This window comes from Microchirus variegatus (assembly GCF_963457635.1).
Source record: "Microchirus variegatus genome assembly, chromosome: 16".
Lineage (NCBI taxonomy): Eukaryota > Metazoa > Chordata > Actinopteri > Pleuronectiformes > Soleidae > Microchirus > Microchirus variegatus.
In genome coordinates, this window is record NC_139817.1 from 10,355,186 (window position 1) to 10,367,967 (window position 12,782).

General features: G+C 39.4%; 2 protein-coding genes across 2 annotated transcripts; both read right to left on the reverse strand.

Moving 5' to 3' along the window:
- Positions 1–1,031: 1,031 nt before the first annotated feature.
- On the reverse strand, positions 1,032–2,494 carry rln1 (relaxin 1). The gene is made up of 2 exons (XM_083902303.1): positions 1,825–2,494; positions 1,032–1,480 (listed from the first exon to the last, which is right to left on the reverse strand). The coding sequence occupies exons 1-2, from the start codon at positions 2,018–2,020 to the stop codon at positions 1,119–1,121; spliced, it is 558 nt and encodes a 185-aa protein (XP_083758429.1). The 5' UTR covers positions 2,021–2,494; the 3' UTR covers positions 1,032–1,118.
- Positions 2,495–2,577: 83 nt separating this feature from the next.
- On the reverse strand, positions 2,578–12,072 carry plgrkt (plasminogen receptor, C-terminal lysine transmembrane protein). The gene is made up of 4 exons (XM_083902182.1): positions 11,958–12,072; positions 5,757–5,887; positions 5,047–5,156; positions 2,578–3,584 (listed from the first exon to the last, which is right to left on the reverse strand). Exons 1-4 carry the CDS (start codon positions 12,036–12,038, stop codon positions 3,460–3,462), a joined length of 447 nt encoding a protein of 148 aa, XP_083758308.1. The 5' UTR covers positions 12,039–12,072; the 3' UTR covers positions 2,578–3,459.
- Positions 12,073–12,782: the final 710 nt, after the last annotated feature.

The window sequence follows — 12,782 nt, forward strand, 5'->3', positions numbered from 1 at the left end:
TAATACAATAATACAAGTAGATATTAATATTTTGTATGTAGACAATAACTTTTATGGTTCATTTCATAACCACCATTATTTTCCGTTTTAATATGATAATTTCAAATGCTTTGTTTAAAAAAAAACAAAAAAAAAAAACAGGGAGTATGTCCAGTCATGAAGTAGACAGTGAAGACAGCGACACAGAAAATGGACACTTATTCACGAACGTCACCTGCTATATTTACAGGTAAAAGATGTAAACAAGCGCCACAAGTATTTATGTTCATGTCATACATTCGTTTGTGGAACCATATTTTGTTTACCAAGTGGAAAATGCTAATGCTCGTGAGCGCAGACGATGGGTCACGACGCCACGGATTTTGACAGACAGTGTTGGACTAAACACTGAAGTATTCGACCCATTTTGTTTCATATTGTGCATTTATATGTGTTTAATAAGAGCTATCTTGTCTGTAAGCATGGCATGTTTCATTTTAATGACTCTGTTTTATTTTATGACAGAACATGGATGCTTATTCATGAAGGTCTTCTTTGCTATATTTACAGATTCATAGTGTTTCTTTCACAATAAAACCACTGGCACCAAGAAGAACGTTGTCGTCATTGTGCAAGTGTAACACAGGCAGATCAGATTGTACACATAAAAATTAGGAGGATTATTTCCAATTTTTGCCAATTATAAATAACTTCACCTAAAATTGACATAAAGGAATAATTCACCGTTTCACAGTCGTGTCCTCAGGGTGCTGACAGAAAATAAAAGGGGACGGGTGTGAAATTGCAGCAATATATATACACTCACAGCTGCTTTAACGGCATCCATATTATTTCCCTGTTTAGTGTAAACATGGTTTAGTCACACACTCCTTTACAAGTGTGAAGCAACGAGCAAATGATAACTGCGAGTATTTTTTAATTTTTATTGTAAAGGATACTGAAATGGCGACAAGAGTACACACAGATACAGGATATATTTAACAAAGCACGAAGGAGAATTAATTTAAATTGTTATTATGACAAAGAAATGAAGTAATAAACAGCAGATGTGAACACTCTTTTAAATCCTACGTCTTTCCACAGCTCCCTCCCCCCCATCACCCCTCGTCCTCCTCGGCTCAGCACAAGCGTCCAATATCATTCTTGGTGCAGCCCTGGCTGCAGCACATCCCTGCCACTCCCAGAGAAAAGTTCCTCTTCTTTTTGCTGTGCGTGGTCCAGCTGGCTGCCAGTGGACGCCCGTCCTGCTCAGGAAAAACTGACGACGCCTGAGACCTCTCCAGCTGGGACGGGTCACTCTGCTGCTGCCACTGCTGCTGAGCGTCTCCCATAGCCCCGTAAAGAGCCAGGAGGTCAGACAGAGACTGAGAGGCGACGAGGTGAGCAGGAGAGCTGTGTTCTGTGAGCTCCGCACTGCTTTGCCAGGTGCGGTGACCGTCTTCTGCTGGAACGTCGCTGAGAGAACTCCACAGGAAAGAGTCTGGAAGGAAAGTGACAGTGACAGAGATAAAGAATCACCTTATGGATGTAAATATAAAGCTGATTGTACATCAGAGTTCATATTACACAGTTAAATTAGTATAAATGACCTTTTGAGATACAGAACAGAACATGTCATGTTCTTCTTTTTTATCTTAGCCACCTTTCAAAACTCTTACTGAGAAATCAGTTCCCTTGAATGACGTGCTTTTAAGAAGCACTTTAAAGTATTTGATCTCATATTTCAATGAGTTTTTATGGTTTTTCCACCCGTTATTTACAAACACACACATGCAGAGACACACGTGAAGAGCAGTGAATGGAGCTGTAATAACGCCAACCCACCTGAGTCCTTCTCCGTGGAGCGCCTCCACCGGGAGCCTCCGCAGGTGAAAATGACCGCTCTGATGAACTCTCTCCCGCACAGTTTCACGCCGTAGTCCCTGGGCACGATCAGTCCGCTCATGACATCAGCCCTCACACAGCTGCACATGCCGCCGACACACACCACAGCCACGGCAAGAGTCAATCTCCAGAGCATTCTCTTCTCAGCACTGCTCAGCTGCAGACAGGTGGTGGGAGGGGGGGGGACCAGGTTCCACCTCAGATCAGAAGACCTGTGTTTTCAAATCCTGCTGGTGTGGCTGATGTTTCCTCGCTGCTCAGGTCACAGAAGGTGCTTGTGTTGTGTGGCAGAGCAGACTTTGGTTCCTCCTCCTTGCTCTCTCTTGGTCAGTGGACGCAGCCTTTTATAGTCTCAATCACTAGTTCAATCATCAACCCCCCCAACCTTTGTCTCACACACACAGAAACACAGACGTCATTTGGATTAATGACAATGACGTACTTGAAGTTATTCACATTTGTTGTCGTCATATTAGAATTATACGAACTCGGTAACCATTTAATTGCAAAAAAATATGGTTCTGCATTTCGTACCAAAGTATAAAAGATAATTTTCTTCTAAATTGTTCTTTTTATTGATTTATTCTAACAAATATTATTTTCCACAATGCAAAATATCTGCTTTGAAAATCCATTTCATTATACCATGATATTACTGCAGTTAAATACAGATCCTGAGCATCAACACTGGCAAATGAGGGCTGAAACAAACAAATCAATAATTAGCCGATCACAAAATTAATAGTCGGCTATTTTTGGATCATCGATCAATCAGTTCAAGGGGGTTAAAAGACATTCCTCCTTTGTTCCTGTGTGACGGTAAACTGAATTTATTTATTTATTTAGTTTGTCTGTGGACAAGACATTTGGAGACGATGCTTTGAGAAACATGGGATAAGAGAAAATCGATCAACCGAGAACATAATAGACGGATTAACTGCTAATAAGAAGGCGATCAATACTTGGAACCCTTCTTTGATTTAATGGGAATCCTTCCTGTCTTGAAAAATGTCAGCTCTGTTGACCGTCTTCATAATTAAAGCTCAAACATATATTTGAATATTCATCGCGATCTCCAACTTTCTGAACCGGAAGTGCCAGCACTATCATGCACCCATGCTTGCACTTTATGGGGACTTGATTTTTGTCCCCATAAGGAAGACGTGTCCCCATAACGTGACTGTGAAAACAGATTTAGGTCCCCACACAACACAACCTTTCCTCACTGAATGTTAGTTTATTTTTTAAACTGATCATCATCATCAACATTGACTTTTCTTCAGTAATAAACATTTATCACAGGAGTTAATACATCATTCAGCAAACTCATCATTCTCAAAAAAGAAAACCTTCAAAGTAATGTAATCCTACACCTGGAATATCTGTATAAATGTTTTTATCAACGGTAATTCATGCATTTAAAAATATATAGGTACAAAAAGTAACGGATTCATACTTTCATATTTATTTACAGCATATTAAGACACCTTTTGATGGAACTGTAGTTTAAAACACGGACTTATTTTCTGAAAATAAATACTGCGTCCCCTGATATTCGTTCAAACTACCGACAGGTCACTCCTTCAAGAAGGAGGCGAGGCTTTTAGCGCGCCGGGCTTTCTCTATGCTATCGAAGGTCGGAGTCCCATGAGGCAAGTCCAAACGGTCGTATTCATTCGCCATGATACTCTCCGCCTCGCCTGGAGGTGTGATGGAAGAACAAATAGAAATATGTTGGGTCATGTGTGAAAGTCAGAACTGGAAGTGAGTTAACAGTGTTGCCGACTCCTCAGTAAAGAAAGTAGCTATCGGATGTCCTAAACATTGATAAATGAAGCCATCACCTAATTTGCAGATATGAACTTTCTTCTGTGCATTCTTGTTTTTTCAATGTCACAATACCAACCCTCCTCCTTTAAAAATGACCGAAAAATGCAGTGTTTTATTAAGAAAATGTTACATTTGCTGATCAGGCTTCACGCATGCGCAATTTCGTTTGCAGTCTGGACTCGGAGAGGTGAGCATCTCCTGCACTGACTGCAGCTGTGCGAGGAGAGGACTGGGCCGCCTGTGAGTGCTTTAGGACGGCTGACGTGGGCCCACGGCAGCACCCGCTGCTCGTCGGGAAGTAAAACGATACGTGTTTCACGTCAGGGTCTCCAAAAGTCTCCAAAAACACTCATCGCTTTTTTAAAAAGAGTGGCTTGACCGGTCCGAATAGTCTCCAAGTATAGCGAAAATGGCAACACTGTGAGTTACCCGCTTTCCAGTTGAGAAGTCAGAAAAAACATATCTCTGGTTTGCCACTGTAAGCCAGTGTTAGCAAGTGATATTTGATGTGATATTTTGTACAAATAAACAGTATAGCAACATGTCCACAGATTAAAAATTTACAGTAAAAGTAGTAGAATATTTTCACTATAGCTGGTTTTGTGAGGCTGCTCCGACTTTCCCAATTGGAAATTCCAACCTAAGGAATAATAGTGTTCCAGTAAAAAAATTTTTAATGGCACTCGCATATTCCAACTATAACTGGAACACACCATTTGTAAGTGCGACCAATGGATGCATCCGAGGGAGCAGATTAGCGTTTATGAGCATCTTTAGCTTTGAGCACAGAGATGATCACACCGTTCTGGAATGTTGAGTTTTAATGGCGGTAAATTAGAAGAAGATGTAATTCGCTGAACCAAAACTCATTTTTGAGACACAGACGCTGCCCTCGAATATTCACACATCTCTCTTTTACTTCCTTTATGAAGCTTATTAGACAGGTGTGGTGTGAGTGTGTATCACAGTGATAGAAATAGACTGCGGTGCCTCTCTCAAAGCTAAAACAAGGCTTTCAAACCAGTCAAAGTATGAATGAACAGGTTCCTGAGGTTGAGATCTGAGGACGTGTTAATACACACACACGTTTACATATTTTACATACTGATGGCTGACAGGTTTGTGTGTGTGTACAGCACAATTTTTAATGCAACTATGAATGTTTCATCAAGTTTTGTGTTTCGTCTTAAATCTTCAAAACGGGGGTTGGTTATTTGCTAAATAATGTGGTGAACTCAGGACAAAAACAACTCTTATTTGAACTGTATGGGAAATATAAATTCTCCTGGGCCACTATTATGGTCTTGTGTGACTGTGTTGTCGTAGTCTTACCTCTCATGCGATAAATAAGCGTTCCATAAGCGTTGTCCATCTGGTAGGCAAGTACGAAGCTGAGAGGAAAGATGGGCGCCAGCAGGGAGGGTTTCTTTCTTTTAACGGCGCTGCAGGAAAAAGCACAGCGAGTGAGTCAGACTCATGATTACTGAGTTGTGGCCATTAAATTAATAAGACAGCATACACTTGATCACTGTGTCTGGAACTTACACATTATCAAGTGAGGTGCACTGGTAAAGGGGGCGTGATTCATTTAATCCTGAAGCTGTGAGTCCTCACTTCATAGAGGATCACACTTTTCTTTTGCTGTTTTTCCATCACAATACGGTTCAGTTTGGTACAGTATGGAATGACAACCAACTTTGTATGAGAAGAGACTGCAGGTGTCTCGACATCCATTGGATATTTGCACCGACGGCAAGGGAGTGACATTTTTCTGTAGCCCAATCAGGTGACTGTCATTGGTAGATATGGTCAAACCATACTGTAGTATTTTACTCTGGTAGCCCAAGGGAAGGGTACCAAAGAATGGAACAAAATCATTATTTCTAATCTTGTCAATGTCTTGACTATATTTTCTATTCATTTTGCAACTCTTTTGATGAATAAACAACATGTGACTGTTAATGGAAAACACAAGAAAATTGTATAGGTGACACCAAACTTTTTGGACGGTTGGGTACATATGAGCTGTTAACACAACTCACCCTGCGACGAGTCCCACTGTGGTCACTGCAAAGAAAGTGCCAAAGTATTTGAGAAACTCTCTGGACCAGGCAATCTGCATGGCCATCTGTCTGTCCCGCATCTGTCTCTGCATCATGATCTGACGCTCCAACTACACACAGACACACACAAAAAACAGAGGAAAAGAAGAGGTTACAAATCTAGAAGAGCAAAACTTGGAAAAATGCACATTTAATGGCCAGATAAAACTTAAACAAATGATGTAATTTGCATTTCTGACACATGTGTAAACAATTTAGAAAACCATAGAATCTGACAAATTATTTTTTTCCACTCTTATCTTAAATGTCTAACATGAAAGCCAGGTGTTTCTGTCCGAAAAAGTGTCAGATACAACCACAACCAATCACACTAATATGTTAATATTTGTAATTTGTAAAGAAATGACATCACAAACACACAAATCTAAACACAAAATCTATGCTAAAACAGAAATATGAAAGGCATCAGTGCAGATATTAAAATCCGAGACAGGGTCAGTCAGTTTGAGATGAGGCTTTCAGGTGCTCTTTCCTGGTACATGGACACAAATACACACGCTTCATGCATAACAATTTACCGAGTGACATTCTCGCTCAAAAAGGGCCTTTTATTCACTTTATAAAAAGTGAATATGTCAGAGATGAGCCTTTGTTTCCAACTCAACAGTGAAGGGACACTATCTCAGCGGCGATGATGCAAAAAAAAAGAAAGTCCACATCATTCAAATGAGTCACTGACATAAATTATAATGTGTCGAGTGAAACGGCGTTTTGATTTCTGACATTTCTGCGTGACTTGAGCTCAAGTGAATTAAAAAAAAAATAATGTGCAGATGTCTGACGGAAATAACATTGCTAACATTTCGGATTAAGACTTCATGTAACATAACAACAGCTGCAAGTAAATAAGTGCACAGTAAAAACTCTAAATGTACAGGGCGTTATTAGTAACTCCTCTGCATCATTCAACTATCTTAATGGATTGTTGTTTTTTGTTCCCGCATAGTGGCCATTTTGGATCAGCATGTTTTTACATTAGCCTACAAAAGGACAACCTGAACAGCTTTTGAATTTTAATGCTAATTGACGGCTGTGCAGAGTCTTCAAAGCTGTGTTTCCATCATGGTACAGTTCGCTTTGGTACGGTAAAGCCCACAGTCCGACTTGCGTTTCGACAGAGAATAGTACTTTTACTTGGAAGTCGGGGTGTGTGATGGGCCCGATGTCCACATCAGTGACGTAGCGTGGCGTTGTACAGGTGTGCCGATAATGGACGACTAAATCAAATGCAAAACACAAAAGACATCAACGGAGGACATCCAGAAGCTTGTTTTCATTTTTTCTGCTCGGTCTGTGGCTGTTTGCGTCTACAAGACGTCAAAGATTAAGATTAAGATTAAGAGAGATTAAGATTAAGATTAAGATTAAGATTAAGATTAAGATTAGTCCCTTATGAATCCCGCAGTGGGGAAATTTCCAATTACTGCATTTAACCGTGAATTAGTGAACACACACAGCACACAGCGAGGTGAAATACATGCTAACCCGGAGCAGTGAGCTGCCTGCATTCAGCGGCGCTCGGGTGTGCCTTGCTCAGGGGCACTTCTGCCGCGGACTGGTCGGGGATCGAACCGGACTGGTCGGGGATCGAACCGGCTACACTGCGGTCTCAATATCGAAGCCCCTGTGTCAAGCGGCCATTGAAGAACCACTGGTCGAGAGAGAGGGGCGCTTTTCTGTCGCCTACCCATACCGTACTTTACCGTTACTCTGGTACCAATTAAAACATGGAACAGTAGGGAGCTGTTTTTATTTTGGTACTATTCCTAATGGAAAAGCAAATAAATACATACTATACCGAACCGAAACACGCCACAACACACTTGGAAGGACTAAGCGAGGTGACTTCACCAAGAAATGTTGCTAAATTTTACATACCGTACCTTAAATGTGAGCATTACAGTGGAAGAAATAGGACTTAAACAGCGGATCATAAGTAATATGATGAACATTTTTTATTAAAGCCTCTGTGTCTGTTTCAGTTTCAGGTATATTTATTTACTGAATTGGTATATCAGCAAATCTGATCTGCCATTCTTTAAAACAACAACAGGTGTATTATATTAAGTTTTACCTCCTTATCAAACTCAGGGAGAAATGTTACATTGGGTCCAGCAGCAGAAAGCAAAATCTGAAATGCATTAAATAATACTTCATATGAGTGATTACTCTAATTGTGCTGTAAGGTTTGGCAGACCACATGTCTGCCACTTATGTACACTTACCATTAGACCATCAGCGGGTGAAATTAAGTTAGTGGTAATTACAAATGACATCACTCGGGCTCCTGCTGTAAAGGACGCAACATTGTGAGAAAATTAAGTGCTTGGTTGATGGAATGAATAAAAGTCAGTAACAGTTGATGGGGGGGGGGGGCATTTAAATTTAGAAGAAGAAAAAACTATCCAGAGAGCCGTCACATGCAGGTAAAAAAATCACAGAAATGAAACAATCATTCCTAACAACACGCACTTGGACTGATTATGGAGAGTATAATCAAGATGTGTGAACAATAGAGACTCAGTTTAGTTAAACACAACGTATAATATCCCAAAATATGTACTGTATATTATTTCTACACCAGATATAGTTGCTATATACTCTCTATATATCCTAAATTAAAACCAGTAACTGGCTTTAATATTTAACAATGATTCATATCAGTGGCCAAAACGTACCTGATAACATTTTTATTTTAGTGGCAACTGATAAAGAAGAGGTAAATAAAGTATTTTTTTACACATTCGATAAACAGTAAATTAATTAATCAGTGAAATTGCCAGATTAAATACATATACTTTTAATTACATATAGTTGAATAAATCGTGGATTACTTGGCACACTGCATCCACAATTTGGTTTTTTTTCCCCTTGGAAGTTGTCAGGCTTCCATTTGTAGTAAGGAGGTAGAATTTATGTTATGAAAAAAGATATTTGCATATAACCCCATTAGTGAAGTTACACAGGTATAAATATATACAGTATGTGCACATGGGAGAATTTTCCTGGAAACTCGTTGGAATCCACTGCTATAACCAACACTGACTTACAACTAGTCAGCTCTCCAGGAAGAAGGAAATCGACAGCCTTTGTTCTGCAACAGGTGTGGTTAATGTGCAAAGATTTTTTTAAGTTTAGTTTACGACAGAATGGAGAAATGACAAATCCTTTACCTGAGCCATTATGATCCTAAGGGGTGAGAAAGTCGGAACCTAATGTTGAGTCTCACTTTCTCTTATTGAGGTCAGAAAACAGGAAGTAAACTAGATATACTGGGTGACTGACCCACATAAAGTGGAAACTACTGCATTCCAATCACTGTGATTATTTTATCCCTTTGAATCACCTCCATTAAATAGACTAGGACCCAAGGACTGAAATTCAATTGACAGGGAACATTCAGGATTGATAACCACACACCAGGTTTGAGTAAGCAGCACATACATTCAATCCCGACTTTCAGAAAGTGCCAGAGATTAGGTAGGTAGGTAAAAGAAAGAGAAGTCACAGTGAGAAAGCCCTCTCTAAGGACGACAAATTCAGGGACATTTTCTACCGGCTACATGCACAGAGGGAGATAATACTCATAAAACTGAAAAACATCACATACACAAACTCACACATACACAGAAATGATTACCAACAGTGTTGTTAGTCTTAATGTACCCGATTTATCCTTTGCCCCAAGTAATTAATTTTAAAAATAAAAGTACAAGATGTATTGTGTATCATATCTAAATGCTTTGAATCACTCGGTCTTGGTGTAAAACTAAATTGGAGTCATTAAGTCATGTCTGGTAAATTGTGGGAGTTCCTCAGGGTACCTATCTTGGCCCCACAATTATTTGTTGTTTCCTTGTCTCTGGAAAAACAAGTTACATCTATTAATGCATTTGTCTTTAGCTTTAGCTATGCTTTGATCATAGGCTTCAACTAGGTGTTATCCACTACACACTATACACTATATGTGCCAGAAGATAAGATTTGAATAATGATCAGTTTCATGTTTCCTCTCAACTCAAACATGAAACTGCATTACATTATCATCATTTATCATTATATTATCATTATCATTATTATCATTTCTATACACCACTTACTGTATGCTTGAGATAATGTATGTCTAGTCTAGTTTTTCACAAAATACATGGCCAAAAAAAATAAATTATTATATTGTTTTGTGGTGAGGGTATTGGGTGCACAAAGCACTCACAGTGGTGAAAAAAAAGCTAAAGAAAAATGCCACACTGAAAGCCACTCATGTTCAATGAGTCTGAATAACATGCAACCCTTTATTAACAATCAAGACCTGTTATTAAATATAAATTGAACAAAAAAAACATTATCTACGTCATTTCAGAGCCCCAATTGAAACTTGGGGGCATGCGTCACACATCCGGACACATATACTGTGATTTTTTTTTTTTTTTTTTTTCCGAATATTGTTATATTGAGATGGATCTGTGATTCCTGGACAATACCCAGTGACTTTGACATCAGGGTCTGCGAGGCAAGAATCAATTAGGCCTGACTGATGTGAATTGAAAACACAGACAAGCACTCATCTTTGACAACTTAATGCAAGGGGAGGTAACAGTGACGCTTCCTACATATTCTGAAATTGCTGGGGTCCATCTAACCCATTAAATTTGCTGATGTCATATTACAATTTGTGAAAAGAACTCATCATTTGATCCAAAATGACTTTTATATTGTCATCTATGTATGTTATACTCTGCAAAAGGTCTGAATGTATAACATGTATTCACCAACATTAAAATGCATAAATAATCCAATTTTGTTTAGAGCAGACAGGTCAATAATTGTAAAATGAGAAAATGTCTCATTAATTTGCACTCAAAGGTGACCAAGCCTGTGAATGCCAAGTATAGAATTGTCTTCACTAAGTTCTGATGACGAAACAATGAGGACCCACTTCGGCAATGCTTAAACATGTGGCTAATATTCACCTGTGCGTCACTGTTGTGATCCAAACGAGGGCGCTCTGAAATTCAATTGTCAACCCTTTGCCGTTACAAGATAATTTTAGTCATCATCTACCACATTTACAGCTGTGAGGGCATCAGAAAATTAAGGGCCGCGCAACACAAGCAACCTCCTGGGTGTTAGTCGGATAATGTCATTGGCGTTATGACAGTCACATCCCACCTGCTGCTCAGCGGCTCGCGGGCATGAATAAATCACAACAAATTGGCCCCAAAATGCGAGAATAAAAAACACAGACATTTATTTAAAAGAAGAGAAAATAAAAATAATGAGAGCAATAAAACATGTGGCCTCAATATAGAATTGATAAAATTCCCCACACTGGTTCAGTGTGAGTTCAGAAAAGAACAAAAAGGCGGAAAACCCGGTTATAAAGTTGGACAAGGCACATCGATCTGTGTGACATTAAATGTGTGGTACAGCTCAGTGATGTCTTTATAATTTTATATTATTCATCTTTTCTGGTTGTATAATTACCTCTTTTTGCAATGACGCATTTTTGTATGTTTTTTTCCATGTTGATACATGAAAATATCCATAAATAATAATAATTTAAAGTAGCGGAAATGGCTTTAGAACACTGTATCAAATTAAACATAAAGATCTTACTCTGAGAATGACAAAGTAAGCGCTGAAGTGCTCATTTCACCCATCTTCCTGACCCCTGACATACGGTTACCCTCTAGTACACCAGTCAGGTCCAACTAATGTTTGTTTTAGTATTTGGTCTTTGTGGGCTCAGAATAAGCCTTTATACATGCTTTAGGCAAGAGCCTTGCTTTGTATCAGCTGCCATCCTGCACCACCATTTTATCTTCAGCAGCCAGGTCATGTGTTTTGAAATGGTGGATTAACAAGCACAAAAAACAACCATCCTTAAAGAACTGGGCATGCATTCTGAATAATTTGCTTATTTGTTTGTTTATACAATTATTAATATTCAGTTCACAATTCTAACAACAATTTGTAGTTGAGAAAAGGGAGAGTGAGAGGAGGAATCCTCCATTAGCTGCTGTCTCGCCGTTAAAAGGACAACTTCTGACACACTTTACCTTTAAGATGTAAAAACACTTGAATGACACAATCTGACAGATGTTTTAGACCTCGGCTCACCTGCAGCCGTCCGTTGTGGAGCATGAACTCTTGCTGCTTCTTTAGGTTTGCATCCATGGTTTTGGACATTTGAAACCCCATGGTGACCCTGAAGCGGCAGCGACTCCTTTAGATCCTGCAGTCACAACAAGAGACAATAGGTCATACTCAAAATATACGGTATAGTAGGTGTTAGGGTCAGAAACAACTATTATCTTATTATATTATGATATTCCATCATGGCATAGCAGATTAACATTGCAACACGATTTGCAAATGGTGTAAAGGTGTTTTTTTGTTACAATAAACAACATATAATTCACATAAAAAAAATGCAAAATGCATATATGTATCTATCTATATATATAAAACATTTAAGTGGCGGGCCACATTAAATCGTTTGAAGGTCCACATGTGGTCCGCGGGCCGCGAGTTTAAGAGTCCTCCGGTCTACCAGGGTCATACGGGGCTAACGCAGAGCAAAAGGCGGGGGGAATGGGAACACAGCCTGGACAGGTCGCCAGTCCGTCACAGAGACAAACAACCACACACTCCCAAATGCACACCTACAGTCAATTTAGAGTCTACTGAACGTAGACTGTATGTTTTTGGGCTTGTTTGGGGAAGAAAAGCCACACAAATTCCCCAACAGAAAAGACCTCAGTTGAACCAGGAATCTAACAGGCGACCTTGAAGCTGCGAGACAACAACCGTCTGCTGGTTTAATGAGTACATGCTAACACTGTTGTCAGGAGTTAGCAAACATTATATGACTCGTCACTTTGACCGTGTCACCGTACTTTTGGCTAATTCGTTTAAGACCGCTCCTATAACATTTAACCTGAA

Coding starts and splice junctions, on each gene's coding strand:
- rln1 (XM_083902303.1), bottom strand. CDS start 2,020: ATGCTCTGGAGATTGACTCTTGCCGTGGCTGTGGTGTGTGTCGGCGGC. Junction 1,481..1,824: donor CTCCACGGAGAAGGACTCAG/GTGGGTTGGCGT, acceptor CTTTCCTTCCAG/ACTCTTTCCTGTGGAGTTCT.
- plgrkt (XM_083902182.1), bottom strand. CDS start 12,038: ATGGGGTTTCAAATGTCCAAAACCATGGATGCAAACCTAAAGAAGCAG. Junction 5,888..11,957: donor TCCACAACGGACGGCTGCAG/GTGAGCCGAGGT, acceptor GTCTGTGTGTAG/TTGGAGCGTCAGATCATGAT. Junction 5,157..5,756: donor ACAGTGGGACTCGTCGCAGG/GTGAGTTGTGTT, acceptor TTTTTCCTGCAG/CGCCGTTAAAAGAAAGAAAC.